The sequence below is a fragment of the Xenopus laevis genome, chromosome 1L, assembly GCF_017654675.1.
Source record: "Xenopus laevis strain J_2021 chromosome 1L, Xenopus_laevis_v10.1, whole genome shotgun sequence".
NCBI classification, from domain to species: domain Eukaryota; kingdom Metazoa; phylum Chordata; class Amphibia; order Anura; family Pipidae; genus Xenopus; species Xenopus laevis.
The window spans coordinates 84,932,104-84,948,130 of NC_054371.1; the positions used below are offsets into that span (position 1 = coordinate 84,932,104).

Below are 16,027 nucleotides of genomic sequence, written 5' to 3' on the forward strand. Positions count from 1 at the left end.
AACTGGGTCTATAGTAATTTGTCTTTGTCAACTATACATCCTTATTAGGTTATAAAAATAGCCATGGACAGGGGAACATTAGTTCTGACTCTGTCTCTGTTTTAACAGTTATCTAAGCAAAACAAAGTCTGCAGCACCCAAAGAAATAATTTTATCAGAAACCTCATAAACTAAATTAGTAAAAAATAAATATGGGAAAAATGTTCTCACCGCTATTTGTGATTTTAATTTATAAAGCAGGGTTGAACATCCTAGCTCTATGAATTCCATTGCTGAACCCACTTCTTCCAGAAGGTCTTAGGTTGAACCTAAACACTATCTCCTTGGCTAAACAGAGAACATCTTAGATTGGAATTTCTAAAGTGATCACACGCTTAACTACCATCTTACATGCATTATATTTTTTAAACCATAATTCTTGCAGGTATGCAGGAAAACTGCACAAAATTACAATGGTATATTCTGCTTTTTTTTTTTAATTTTTAGTCATATAAATTATATTGGGGTTCCATTCAGAAATACACTCTAAAAATGAACTTTGTAGTAGCAACAATACCATGACATGAAAAAAAAAGATTATAAAAAGAGACAGGCCCTGGTCCTGGTTAAGGGTTAGGCATAAGGTGCCAATATGAAAAGAGGGATATGGATACTTTGCTAAACTAAAGTGAAATCTGGAATTAAAATAGGAGAATGTTTTTTTTCCCCATTGAATTAAATCTAAATACTTTATAAAAAAAAGTCTCACTGTTTTCCCCACCAGAATAGAAGGTATGGGGTATAACTCTTGAACTAAGGGAGTTATAGGGTGACATATATTTTGTATTGCTCAAGAGGAATATTAATTCTTTTCATAATCATCATCATCATAAATACTATGGACATGTAAAAGTGGGGGAATTCTAATCTGCTTTTATAAAGAACACAAACCCATTAATTTCCACCATATTAATTAATATAAAAGAAATACCTATAAGAAATCACTAGAGTGGTTTGCACTTAGGGGGTTATTTATCAAAGGTCGAGTTTATGAGTTTTTTCTACCTTGAATACACTTACAACTTGAATGTTATTTATGAAAGAAACCCCAATGCAAAAAAACTGGATTGAATGAAATAAAAACCTTGAATACTGAAGGCAAAAAACTCTTTAAGTGGATAAAGGGACCTCTGCCATTGACTTCTACATGACCATGACATGTTTTATCTGGAGTATTTCCAGATTCAAGCCTTATCTTTAGGAGCATATTAAATCTCAAAAAATTCTTCATACTTAGGGGCAGATTTATCAAGGGTCGAAGTGAAAATTCTAATTTCAAATTAAAATTTTTGAGTTTTTTTTGGCTAAAATTGTCAAAATCGACTAGGGAATTGTTAAGATTAGTTGAGTTTTTTAAAAAATTCAAATTAGATTTTCGAAATTTATCATACACTGGCCTTTTAAGAATTTGAATTCGACTATTCACCACCTTAAACCTGCTGAATTGCTGTTTTAGCCTATGGGGGACGTCCTGGGAGTCCCTTGGAGTTGTTTGCTGCCTTTCTGAAAATCAAGTTTTCCGAAAAAAGAGAAAAAACTTGAATCAAATTAAATTCCAATTACTATTCACCCGATACTAAAAAAATTTAATTTTTTAAATAAACTTCAGTTGGTCGAATTTCAAGTTCATGGGAGTTCATGGGAGTTTAAAATAAGTCCCATGAACTTGAAATTCGACCCTTGATAAATCTAGCCCCCCGAGTGAAACTACCCTTGAAAAACTTGAATTTTTGGGAAAACACAACTCGACCTTCAATAAATAACTTCCTTAATGTATATTATAATTTGCAATAGAGAACTTTTATATCATCTACCAGTGATGTCTAACTCCATTCATATAACAGGAGTAATAAATCACATCTGTTAGCTAGTTGCTATTTCAAATATTTGTGCTAAGAAGTCTGCGGCCTTATAAAAAAGGCTGGAATCATAAAAATCCTTGAAAAGCCACATAAGGTCCTTGGGATTTCTGTTAGACATACTGGATTTAAACAAACATACATTTACATAAGTATTGTGTGCAATATAGTGCAAAAATTATGTCTCTTGCATCTGGAGACCTTAAAACACATTAATACATACAATGCTTTTGTCGGTGATTGATCTGTAGACTATACATTTTGTAATAATTATTTCAATAAATAGAAATTGAAATTTATTTGTGTATATTGATGAAAAGACAAAGAAAAAAAACAGAATTAGAACACTGGGATTTTTGGACTAGAACTCTGTAGTTATAATAAGCTCCTCCTTTATTACAGAAATGTTACGTGTAATTGCAGTTAATACTTGTGTTTTGTTCATTGCACAGAAGGTATCAAGCAAAGAAGGCATTTCACTGGTATGAAAATTTAAAGGGGAAAATAATCTAAGCTGCTTTTTTTTTTGTTCAGAAAAACAATACAAACAACATGTAGCAGATATAGGCAGCGTCCATGATTTTAAGAGTCATCATAAAGGGGATTGTTGTAGTTTCCCAAGGAGCCATAATCTTGGTCTTCAAGTAGTCTTCCATAGGATGAACGCCTACAAAGAAAAACATTAAGTCAATTTCATGTGGAAAAAGAACCGCAATTCCCTATATTTTTACCACTATATTTCCCCAACTTTAGTGTAGCTTCACCATCTTGACAAGTACATGCATCTAGTCAAGAGAGTTATTATCGACAGGGCTATTCTTCCCCAACCTACACTACATCTTACACCTAATGCAACCACGTAGGGGCTACTGTTAAAATATATATAGACAAATAGGCACAAGAAAATTGTGTTCAGTATTTTAATGGGCATTATTTTGCACAGACTTTACGATTTTAAATTATCAAAACCAACAAGTAACGACGGGATCAACAGCAGGATATCATGCCTTGCAGACATACATTTATTGTGCCATTTAACACAACATGTTTCTTCTGTATTGTTATTATCACCCTGGTGGTAGGGGAAGAGGAAATATATCTCAAGCCTTCCATATTGACCTTAAGTGAGGCAAGAGTTATTTTCTACTATAGGAGAGGAGGATAATTAGGCAGAATAGAATAGTTAACTTAATATTGTGAAAAACAAAATATTTCCTTGTGAACTGACTGTGGATATGAGTGCATGATGTTAATATGATGTTATCTGAATGTTTTAAAAAAACTTACGTATATATGTAAATATGGGAAATATGTTTAGTAGTGCCTACTGTGGTTAGTGCTATGGAAACAAATGAGAACTGTAATTACAGAAAGTGTAATTTCTGGGAATTAGCGAACTGAGCTGCACCCACACTCCACCAAACAGGTTGCTTCTGATAAGCAACTTCTTGCTCTGATAATCCATTTCTTATATCTCTCTCTTAAAGGGGTTGTTCATGTTCAAACAACTAGTTGTTTTCAGATAGATCACCAGAAATAACAACTTTTTCCAATGACTTTCCATTTTCTATGTGTCACCATTTTTCTCATATTGAAGTGTAAAGTGTCATTTTTCACCTTCTAAAGCAGCCCTGGGAGGGGGGTCGCCGACCCTGTAAACTGTTCTAAATTGATACATTTTTTATCTTTATCCCTGCTGAGCAGAATCTCTGGGTTTCATTAAAGGCAGCTGTTAAAATTGATACAATAGTTGCTAATACTCCAGAGATGCTGCTGAGAAATGTATCAACTAAGGAGCAGATTTATCAAGGGTCGAAGTGAATTAGAGGGAATTTTCAAAGTAGAAAAATTTGAAATTCGAAGTCATTTTTTGGATACTTCGACCATCGAATAGGATACTACGGGGCACATTTACTTTGTTTGAGTGAAGGAACAGAAAAAAACTTCGAATTTATTTTTGGCTACTTCAACCATCGAATTGGCTACTTCGACCTTCGACTACGACTCGAACTAAAAATCTTTAGAATATTTGACCATTCGATAGTCTAAGTACTGTTTCTTTGACTTCGAAGTCGAAGGATTTACATTCGGCAGTCGAATATCGAGGGTTAATTAACCCTCGATATTCGACCATATGTAAATCTGCCCCTATGACCTCGCATTAATTTCGACTTGGATTCGAAGTAAAAATCGTTCGTCTATTCGATAATCGAAGTACTGTCTCTTTAAAAAAACCTTCGACTTCAATACTTCGTCAAGTTAAACCTGTCGAATTGCTGTTTAGCCTATGGGGGACCTCCTGTGTGTTTTGCTAAGTTTTTTTAAGTCGAAGGATTTTTTGGGAAAATCGTAAAATAAAATCGTTTGAATCGCTTGATTCGAAGTACGATCGTGACACGATCGTACGATGTATAAAATCCTCCGATTTCGAATGGCATGGCTGCCATGTAACAGTTTAAATTCAAAACTGGAGATTTGATGAACCAAACAATAAACAGTGCAACAACACAAAAGCCAGGCCAGTTTAAAATAGCCACTGATTACCAGAAAACAGAGACTGGATTTCCATATGGTACCTACTCAACCCCCCACCTCTCAAGCAACACCCCCCCCCAGCAACCCACTTTTACTAACAAGAGATATTGATAGCTGCTTAAAACTCATGCCTATTCCCTGGTGCAGCTCTGTTCCAGTAAAAATAAAAAACAAAGTCTACTGGTGTAATATTTTAGAAAAATAGGTGGAAATATGTTATAAGATGAGAAAAACTTTGGATCCTATGTTTTTAATACATAAATACAAATCATCTATATACAGTATTATATAGTCCACTAACTACTTGTTTAATAATAGAATGTAAATTGTATCTATTCTTTAATTTAAATATATTTTGTCTAGACAGACATGAAATAGCATTCACCAGTTCCTCTGTCAGGATTCCAAAGGCTCTAATAATAGTTTGCATCACTGTTTCAAAAGTAACGACTAGAACATTCTGAGGAGATAGCAGATGAGGTTGTTCCTTTGTGAACTTAAGTGAACTAAATGTCAGTTCCTTTAGATTTCTCTTTGCTAATGCCCTTTAGAAGAAATGTCGCTTTTTTTCTACTACAAATAAGAACAAAGTGCATATATTTGTTTCCCTCTGCAAAGTTTCGTTTTAAAATAAAAGTTCCCATGTGACATTCCTGGTTGTTTTTGCTCTCAGCACGTTGGTACTGTGCCAAGCAGGGCAGATGGCAATCTGTACCAGTCAACTGTAGAGTGGGTTCCGAAAATAGGGTTGGAAAAAGAAACAGAGATACATGGAGGAGAGAGGCAGCTATAGAAGGGACACAGAAGAAGAGTCATATGGAAGAAAAATACTCTGGTAGATGGATTATAAAAAAGGTGTACCAAAAAGGCTAGGCACTAATCCACAATTTATGCTTTGCCCCCTCTTTTCATGGTTGTTATGAGAGTTAAGATACAAAGATACACCTAGAACAAAGACTAAGCTTTCATAATGATATCAGTCAGTCTGGTTTATGAATCAATGTAGTGACAATGTATTGTTTTTGCTACTGCTGTGATCCAAAGAAGAAAAGCAGCAGGGCACAAAGGATTATTATGGCTGAGAAAAAAGACATGTGTCCTGAAACATCACGTTTGCTTTTGCTATGAAGAGATAAAATTCATTTTTTATGCTGAAAATCATTGCTGGCAAAATTATTTGTTTCCATTTTACTTTACTTTATTCTAGGAATGCACCAAATCCACTTTTTGGGATTTGGCCACATCCCTGAATCCTTCAGGAAAGATTCAGCTGAATACCTAAACAAATTTGAGTATGCAAAGTAGGGACGGGAAAGGAAAAAGTGGAAAAAACATTTTTTTTACTTCCTTGCATATGCAAATTAGGATTCAGATTTGGAATCCTGCTGAAAAAAGAAGAATTCTGGCCAAATTCTGAACCGAATCCTGGATTTGGTGCATCCCTACTTTATTTTTTACTCCAGTTTATGCATTCATTAAAAATAATGGACGCATTTGTCACTCACCTGATCTTCCAAAAGGCTGCTCCTCCAAACACCAATAATACTAATAAAATTACAATTATTGTGATGGCAGCAACACTTCCTGCAGAGAATAAAAAAAATTACATCAAAATAAAAATCTTAAAATTCCACTAAGTATAAACATTTTAATATGATTTATGCCAACATTTTGATTACACAGCATATTACAAAACATATTTTACTATTGGATAATGAACGACTCCAATTATGATTCCCTTTTTATCTACTGCCTCCTGTGAAGTTATTGATGTACCATATTTTGCACATACAGCTTTCCCTATAATTATTAATCATTTGTGAAAATTCACCAAACTAGGGGCAATGTAACTGCTATTATTCTTTATTTAGACAGCGGTGACATATTCCACATAGTTTTACAAAGATTATACATCATTAATCTCAGGTGGTTTGTTGGTTTTCCTGTAACACAATCCTTCAGTAGCCACTTATAGCAAATATTTATCTAAAACATTATTCCTAGAAAAACTTTTAAGCTTTTTGTGGCTTTTTCTTCCCTTTCAAAAAAATTGTTTAATTATCATTATTCACATAAATGAACACTGTGCATTTGGATTTTATGCATAATTGTAATTTTATGAAATTATTTTTCTACACTCCCTAACAGTATATGACTCTATTAGATAATTTAGGGAGCCCAAAGGGTTAACTTCCCCTGCTCCTTTGGAAGTTTCAAGTGTAAAACCTATTCCCGTTAGGACTAGAAGTTTCCCAATAAGCCCAGGAGTAGTGTGACTAATACCTGTCCCTAGTTTATATAAGGGAGGAGTACTGTATATTGCTCACGCTCTTTTGGCCTCCACCTGGTATCAGGAGGTGGATATACTGGGGAGCTTGAGGCAGATGGCCCCAAAACCAAGCTTTGAGCCATAAGGTACCTTAGTGAAGCCACAAAGCAGGGAAAATGTTACCCTGTCTCATTATTGTTGTACACAAAACTACCTTGCTCTAGTTATTGCATAGTAAGGAACAAGTGTTGAATGTTATACTAAACCCCTTTTCCCAACACCTCTGCAATAACACTGTGCTCTATCCTACAGCAACTAGGGTTAGAAGGGATTTCATTTTACCCCCTTCTATTAGGTTACAAATAAGATATTGTACCTTCAACCTTCAGACACCTATAATGGGAAAATAGATTCTGGGGCAGGATTTTATTTGGAGCCGTGTTTGTATATATCAGTGGTCCTAAACCAGTAGCTCTTAAGCAACATGTTGCTCACCAAACCCTTGGATTGTCCTCCCAGTGGCCTCAAAGCGGGTGTTTATTTTTGAATTACTGTCTTGGAGGCAAGTTGTGGTTAATAACCAGGTTTACAGCCAAACTGAGCCTCCTGTAGATGGCCAGTCCATATAGGGGCTAATAAATAGGCAATCAATACCCTTATTTGGCACCCCTCAGAAAATGTTTTCATGCTTGTTTTGCTCTGTTTACATTTCAATGTGGCTCATGGGTAAAAAAGTTGGGGACTGGTATATATGCTGCGTAACCACTTTTAGGGGCTGATTCACTAAGGGTCGAATTTCGAAGTTAAAAATACTTCGAAATTCGACCCTCGGATTGAAATCCTTCGACTTCGAATATTGAAGTCGAAGGATTTAGCGCTAATCCTGCGATCGATCGATCGAAGGATTTTCCGTTCGATCGAACGATTAAATCCTTCGAATCGAACGATTCGAAGGATTTTAATCCAACGATCGAAGGAAAATCCTTCGATCAAAAAATCACAGGCAAGCCTATGGGGACCTTCCCCATAGGCTAACATTGACTTCGGTAGCTTTTAGCTGCCGAAGTAGGGGGTCGAAGTTTTTTTTAAAGGGGAAGTACTTCGACTATCGAATGGTCGAATAGTCGAACGATTTTTCGTTCGATTTCGTTCGAATTCGAACGAATTTAACCAATTCGATGGTCGAAGTACCCAAAAAATACTTCGAAATTCGAAGTATTTTTCATTCGAATCCTTCACTCGAGCTTAGTGAATCAGCCCCTTAATGTAACATATACTTAAAAAAGTCTACTTTTGTAATTCTGTCATTCTTTGTGGGGCAGTACAAATGAAAGGTAGGGGTCATTTACCAGTCCCCTGGGCAAAAGTGAAAGAAGAGGTCTCTTTTTGAATGCAAAAAGTGCAAGGCCTATTACAGCCTTTTTTAAATTCTGCACTGTGGGGCTTTGTAAATGAGTTCATGTATGTAGGTACAGGTATGGTGAGCTATATGAGTATATGATATACTGAAAATGTTAACTTTTGTTAATGAATTATTTAAGCAGAAAGGGTAAACATCCACTGGTCTTCTGGTCTTGTATTTTCTATTTATTATTATCCTTTTATGGCTGGTATAACTATGACTGCTATCAGTTACCAAATGTCTCTGCATAAGTGCATTTCAGCAGGTTGTCAGGGTCAGGGACTCCAGCAGTCATAGGGCACTTAATCAAAGGCAGGTGTTGGTAACTAGTACCAGCCACAGCTATAATTACATAAAAATGAACACGGCAAAAGAACACACAATTACAACTATATGCAGTGTTTCTTTATTTGTAGATGTTTTGCTGCAAATATGCCTGAAAGTGAATCTGAAGAATTCAGCTTGTATATTTGTTACTGAAGCAGCTGCTAAAATCTCAGATCATTAAAATTCCACCACACACAGAGTGGTAGATCAAAAAGTGGAAAAATATCTTTTCATTCCATTATCCCACGCTCCTTTTCTGTGTGTAGTTTTTTAGGCATTTACTTTTATTCAGAACAATTTAGGGTCTAAGTTGGAGCCTAAATTAGGAATCTATTATGGAAATGTACAGTATCTAGCACAAGACAAGATTTGTTGTGCCTTTTTTTAACCTTGACCCATAGGTTATAATAGCTTTTGCCATCTCAGATCTAATTACAATTTTTGTTGAGTACCGTATATACTCGTGTATAAGCCGACCCGTGTATAAGCCGAGGTACCTAATTTACCTAAGAAAACTGGAAAAATGTATTGACTCGTGTATAAGCCTAGGGGCCCCATGTCAGATTTCAAAATGTGAATGTGACCCGGCCGCAACAATTGGGGGACACTGGGCAGGTACCTGTTACTGTCTGTGACTGACTGTGTCGCCGCCCGGATTTCATGTTTGCTTCCCTCTGCCACCCCCATTTCATGTTTGCTTCCCTCTGCCACTTCCCCCCCCTGCCCTCCCCATCTGTCGCTCTCCCCACCCCGTCGCTCTCCCCACCCCGGCACTCACGTCTGCTGCTCTTCCCTCTGTCCTTCCCTCTGTCACAGTAAAACGTGACCCGGCCCCAGCAGGACTGCCTGTGACTGCCTGTGTCGCCGCCCGGAGCAGGTCCAGGAGCTCCGGGCGGCGCGTCCTTCCCTGCCGGCGTTCGCTTTCAAAATGGCGGCGCCCATGGCCGCCACGTGGGTAGCGGCCGGCGCCGCTACCCACGTGGCGGCCATGGGCGCCGCCATTTTGAAAGCGAACGCCGGCAGGGAAGGACGCGCCGCCCGGAGCTCCTGGACCTGCTCCGGGCGGCGACACAGGCAGTCACAGGCAGTCCTGCTGGGGCCGCGGAAAGGTATGACCCGCGTATAAGCCGAGTTTGAGTTTTTCAGCACATTTTGGGTGCTGAAAAACTCGGCTTATACGCGAGTATATACGGTAAATAAAAATGAGTAAATAAAAAGCCTTTGGGTTTTGACCAGAATAAAACTTGACTGTTATTAGTCTACTCAAGAGTGTTCTCAACATTCTTCTTTATTTAAGACTTGATATTAAGATATTTTTGGGCTATACAAAGTGCATGTCTAGGGCTTATTCACTAACACTGTGCAAATTTGCACCTAGGCAGTAACCCCTAGCAATCTATCATACATTAAACACTGGCAAAGGGAGTCAATTAGAAACAAATATATATGGCTTCTAAGCTCCTGACATTATGATTAGGAACTATGTATACACTCATTTGGTTTAGCTTATTCTGCACAGAAGACACAGATTGCACCATAATGAATTTTTTACACAGTTAGGGGCAGATTTACTAAGCTTGAGTGAAGAATTCGAATGAAAAAAAATTAGAATTTCAAAGTATTTTTTTGGGTACCCGGCAGCAAAAACATAAAATGGCTCAGTGAGGCCGCAATTTTATTGTTATTTCTACTTTGTATTACCTTTATTTCTATTCATATTTCTGTCTCTCTTTCAAACCACTGCCTGTTTGCTAAGTTAAATTGGACCCAGATAACTGGTGAAATTCCATGCTGGAAAGCTGCTGCACAGAAAGCAAAATAATTCAAAAACTACAAATGATAAAACATTAAAACCAAATACAAATGATCTCAAAATATCACTCTCTACATCACAGTGAAAGTGAAATTAAAAATGAACAACCCCTTTAAGCAATATACCATACTTGAAATATGAATGAATCTGAATCTGCTGTTGCTGTATTATTTTTAATGTTTGATACTATAGAATGCTATGGGTGATGCAATTAAAGGCCTCCTTTATACTTCACACTGACACACACCTTTCTACCAAGTTTTCAATAAGGAAATGTAACAGACGTCACACAGAACAAACTATTCGGGGGAAGTTTCTTTCAGGATAAGCACGAATGATCCTTCTGATGCCGTTCATTGAGAACAATAGAAGTATTTATGCACTTTTGCTCTTTGTGCTTGCCTTGCCATTTATAGTTTGCCATGTGTTTCTACAAATTAGAAACTATTACATTTCCTGCATCTCCTAAATATACAGCAGCTCCAGTCAACCTTAGGTCAGCTGGCGTTAAACTCTTATCAATAATACATAGCCTGGCTTTTGCAACTGATGTAGCTCTGTAGTGCCAAGTTTCCTTTCAAGATTATACAGTGCCACCCACCACCCCCTTGAATGTTTTACCACAATATATTGCTTGTGAACAGTTATAGCTAGCCTTAAAGAAATGCATTTCTCTTTGATTAGTTCGGCTTGTATACTGTACAATGCTCGCATTAAATAAAAACATGGAAAAACCCTCAGGTGCCACTGAAAATTATTTTGTTGGGCGAGTGCAAAACTTTTTGTTGCTTCTGGCCGCCTACTGCCATACATTTTTTAGAACTGGGGGAAAAAATTCTGCCTATGCTTCCCTGGCTCCAAATCCTAGTGGTTCCCTACTATAGCAATGGTGCAAATGTTCTCAGCGGTTGAATGAACTTATGGACTAACCTGACGATGGTTCAGGTCAACGGTGAACAATCTGATCAGATACTGGTCTGTGTAGATAAATTAGCCAGATCTGCTTACTTAAAGGGCATCTGTTGGGTAAAAATGTTATCCCCAACCAAAGGGGAGGGCTAGTAGAGCCGGCATTCCGGTTGGGAATAACCGTAGTTTTTGCTTAAAAAAATTGCCCCGGCCAGCGCTTGGCTACCCGCACAGAGAGGGAGCTCCCTGTGCGAGCAGCCATGTCCGTTCACTTGCATCCGCATAATGTAAAGCTGCCCTGAATTGCTCATTATGTTCATGCACGTAACGTCACATGCGCGTTATGCGCATGCGAGTGACACAACATGGGCGCTCCCGGTGCAGGGAGCCTAGCGCTGGTGGGGGGCATTTAAATAAAAAAGCTACTGTTATCCCCAACCGGAATGCGAGCTATATTAGCCCGCACCTTTGGTTGGGGATAACATTTTTACCCAACAGGTGCCCTTTAAAATTCAGAGAGATTTGGCTATTTACTCAACAACTGGCAACTTCAGGTTGCCACGGTTGAATAGGCCCACAAAGGGGTGGTTCACCTTTCAGGTAACTTAGTATGTCTAAGCAACTTTTCAATTGGCCATTTTTTATAGTTTTGGAATTATTTGCCTTCTTCTTCTGACACTTTCCAGCTTTCAAATGGGGGTCATTGACTTCATCTAAAAAACAAATGCTCTAAGTTACTCTTTCATCTTTCTTAGTATGTTACAGAATGGCTAATTCTAAGCAACGTTTCAACTGGCCTTCATTATTTATTTTTTATAGTTTGGGAATTATTTGCCTTTTTCTTCTGACTCAGCTTTCAAATGGGGGTCATTGACCTCATCTGAAAAACAAATGGTCTGTAAGGCTACATCTGCTCATCATATTCCAGTCTCTAATTAAAATAAAAGCATGGTTGCTAGGGTAATTTGAATCCTAGCAACCAGATTACTGAAACTGCAAACTGGAGAGCTGCTGAATATGAAGCTAAATAACAAAAAAACACAAATATTGAAAAATAAAAAAATTGCAAATTGCCTAAGATAATCATTCTCTACATCATACTAAAAGTTATTTTAAAGCTGGAAACCCCAATTTAATGTATCTATACAGAAGTGTAGGGTGCTTGTTTGGACACTTTCATGTTCCTTTACGGAGTGACGTCGATTAGCACAGCATTTATGTCAATTATAGTGTAGCCCTTTTGTCTTTGACTTTCTTCAGTAGAATAACACTGGAAGATTATCCAGTACATAACAAATTTACAATGAGTTTGTGGCCTAAAGATTTATGAACAAAGATAAGCAAGCTTCATATATATATATTTATAAAAGATAAATATAGAGATGTTCTACACAAGTACACACACACTTTATCATAAGTACATAATCAATTCTACTTAGCATCACTCTGCATTAAAACACACTGTTCCCTACAAAGCAGGATTAATTTGAACTGGAATGTCTGGATCTGCTTTCATTGCAACAGAATGTTATATTTTTTGTCACATATTCTGCTTTTTATTGCTCCATATTGCTGTGCTTTAGTACTCGGTGATCTTACCTTGTGCTCTGCTAGTGAACACATGGACTTCCTGCCCTGGATCACCTTACATGATGTATCCGGTTAAACAAACTGCAAGATGATATCTGACTGTGAAGTGGGAAATAGTTTGAATGTACTTTTCTACCTATGCTGAAATACATATGCGACCTGTTTAGATGTAGTTTAGATGTAGCACCCATGGTATACTATATAAAAAATACAAAAAATTATGCAGAGGCCAGTGGATTAAAATAGGGTTCACTCCTTTTAATGACATCATTATTCTGATAAATATGGTTTGTTGTTTTTTTTCCTTGTCCCACCCATAAAATGAGAGAGAAGGGATTTAGTTCAACTTTACCTTACAGTTCATTATATTTATAATGGACACCATTTTATTTATTATGCCACAATTATGTCACAATTTGTATAACTGATGCCGTTTTATTTATTAGACTAAATAGCACAGACAACAAGGAAGTACAGATAAAGTAAGTATACAGGTATGGGACCTGGGGTTTTCAGGATAATGGATCTTGCTGTAATTTGGATCTTCATACCTTAAGTCTACTAGAAAATCATGTAAACATTCAATAAACTCAATAGGCTGGTTTTGCTTCCAATAAGGATTAATTATATCTTAGTTTGGATCAAGTAGAAGCTACTGTTTTATTATTACAGAGAAAAAGGAAATCATCTTTAAAAATTTTAATTATTTGTATAAAATGGAGTCTATAGGAGACAGGCTTTCCGTAATTCGGAGCTTTCGGGATAACGGGTTTCCTAATAATGGATCCCAAACTCATTACTCCTTCTTGAACGGGATTTGAGAATTGAACTAAATTATTCCCCTGATCTCTACCAAGGATTCAGTTCTTTTTGTGCTCTTTTTTAAGTATTATATTTGGACTCAAGGCTGGAACTAGGGGTAGGGAAAAGAGGTTAGTACCTAGGAGGTTGCTATCTTTTGAGCAGGAGAAGTATGTGTGGTGCCACGGGTGGGAAGGGCTATTTAGTGGATGGGGACTTGAGTTCATGGGGGCCAAACTATGATGAGCAGGTGATTGGATAATCTATATGTCATTCTATCTCGAGTCCAGTCTGTGTTTCCTAATTTGGAAATCCACACAGGCAGTTTTCACCGGGACAGCCCTTCTGATAGCTGGGTTTTGCTGGTGTGGGGAGGGAGTGGCATATGGTACACATAAGGGGGAGACAAGGAGACAATATGTGTATATATATATATATATATATATATATATATATAGTCTGATTTATCATAATTCAAGTTTTATTTTCTTCACGAGAAAAAATTTGAACTTGAATTGAGAATATTCTTTGGACTAATATTCTATTATGAAATTTCAAATAGTGGGGGTTTAGTAAAGAACTGGCAATAAATTGGAATTGGTTCAATGGGAATGGTCAATGTGATTTTTGTAGATGTGCAACTATGAAGAATGCATGCAGGAATATTCTGTCACATTCAAGAAAAAAAGTCACAAGAAAAAGTTTTGTCAGGATTTTTTTTGGTGCTCACTTTTTTTTCTCAACCTCAAAAATTAGTGTATAGACCTCTTTATGTGCCAAGTATGCAATATCAAAATATCAATATTATAACATCCAAAGTCTATGGACAGCCATACAAATGCCTTCAAGGCCTGCATCCAGTCCATTAGACAGTAATACCTAATAGTACACTGTCACAACATATCACATGAGGCTGCCATGCTGCTTGGTTTCACCACAGGCATTTTACTTAAGCTATAATGTTGCTGTGTGTACAGTGATATGTATAAACACTATGGGGCAAATTTACTAAAGGGCGAAGTGACTAACGCTGGCGAAAATTGGCGTTACTTTGCTAGTGAAGGAGATAGACTCTATCGCTACTTCGAACTCTACCTTCAGGCCAATTTTCGCTCTGGCGAATGAATGTAACTACGCAAATTCACTAAGATTCAGATCTTAATGAACGTTACCTCTTGCGCCAGACTTGCCTTCGTCACCTCAGACCAGGCGAAGTGCAATATAGTAAATAGCAGTTCTTCAAAAAAAAATTTAAAATGTTTCTAAGTCCCAAAAAACGCTGGAGACTTTTCAGTTTTTCAGGGCGATAGGCTGCAAATAATCATAATTTTTTTTTTAGGGTACTCGGCTTCCCCCCCTACATTTCCTTACATATGGCACATAAACTATACACTGGGCTCATGTGTAGGGCATTATAACAACTCTTGTGTTGTGTAATGTATTTGCTGCAACAAAAACGTCCATTGAAATTTAACTTTCCTCTGTATGCAAATTAGCCAAAGCTAGCGTAACTTTGCTTGCCGAATTAACGCTAGCGAAACTTTGCCATCGTTGGGCACCCTGGATGCAACTTTGCATTTTTGTGAATTAGCGAATTCTCGCCTGGCGAAGTGTGGCGATATGAGCGAAGCCGTTGCTGCCGAATTTCTACAGGTTAGTGAATTTTCCCCTATAGAAGCACACAGATAAAACATATTTGCAAGTAATAAGTCATGTCCTACTTATATTCTATGGAAAAGTAAATACTTATTCATAGGGTCCTAAGATGAAAACTATTTTAAGCTATTGTACCTTTTTTATGTGTATCACTGCACAAAGAAATTCCTTAATAAAAATAATGTATAAGATTCCCTATGATATATGTGAATGCTCAAGTGAGCTGATATTTGGTTGTGCCAAGAAAATGCCCAGGAGAAAAGTAAAATACACATAAATGACTTTTAAGGTTTCATGAGCTCCCACGTGCAGATATGAATGTCAAGCTATGAAATTTTTCTCAGACTATATAAAACACATCCTTTTTCCCCAAGGTTGCTTACAGACTACATCATTAAGGCATGTTTCGAAATTGTAGTTGGTATCGGTTAATGCCATCCATATAAATGTGACCCTGATCCAGCAATAAAGAAAATCATGACACGATGACTATATAAATAGTACAGCATTATAGATAAACAAATACTATCTAAAAATGCTAAATTTTACACCCTTTTTTAGGAGTTTTAGCCAAAGAGATGGATCTTGTTTTTATGTTTGTGGATATGTCTTCTCTGTATGATAATTATACACGTACATGCTTTCTGCCTTCACTTCAGTGACCTTTTTATGACATTCAGTAATCACATTTTTGTATTTTAGGTTTACTGTTGGGTGGTAGCTCCCACTCAGGTCCGGACTGAGAATTAAAATACGCCATTTCAGGTACACAGAGGCCCAATCAGCCCACACAGAGGCCCAAACAGCTCCCCACCAGCCCACTAAAT

At 37.2% G+C, this 16,027-nt stretch overlaps 1 protein-coding gene across 2 annotated transcripts in view; it reads right to left on the reverse strand.

The window, feature by feature from the left end:
- Window positions 1-2,181: 2,181 nt before the first annotated feature.
- LOC108711048 (prostate androgen-regulated mucin-like protein 1 homolog) overlaps window positions 2,182-16,027 on the reverse strand; it is a 50,442-nt gene continuing 36,596 nt past the window's right edge. For both annotated transcript variants that reach the window (XM_018252377.2, XM_041590953.1), the window contains exons 3-4: window positions 5,939-6,017; window positions 2,182-2,565 (exon numbers count right to left, since the gene is read on the reverse strand). In XM_018252377.2, the coding sequence (XP_018107866.1) occupies window positions 2,481-2,565; window positions 5,939-6,017 (164 nt within the window). In that variant the 3' untranslated portion in view covers window positions 2,182-2,480. The remainder of the gene's footprint in view (window positions 2,566-5,938; window positions 6,018-16,027) is intronic.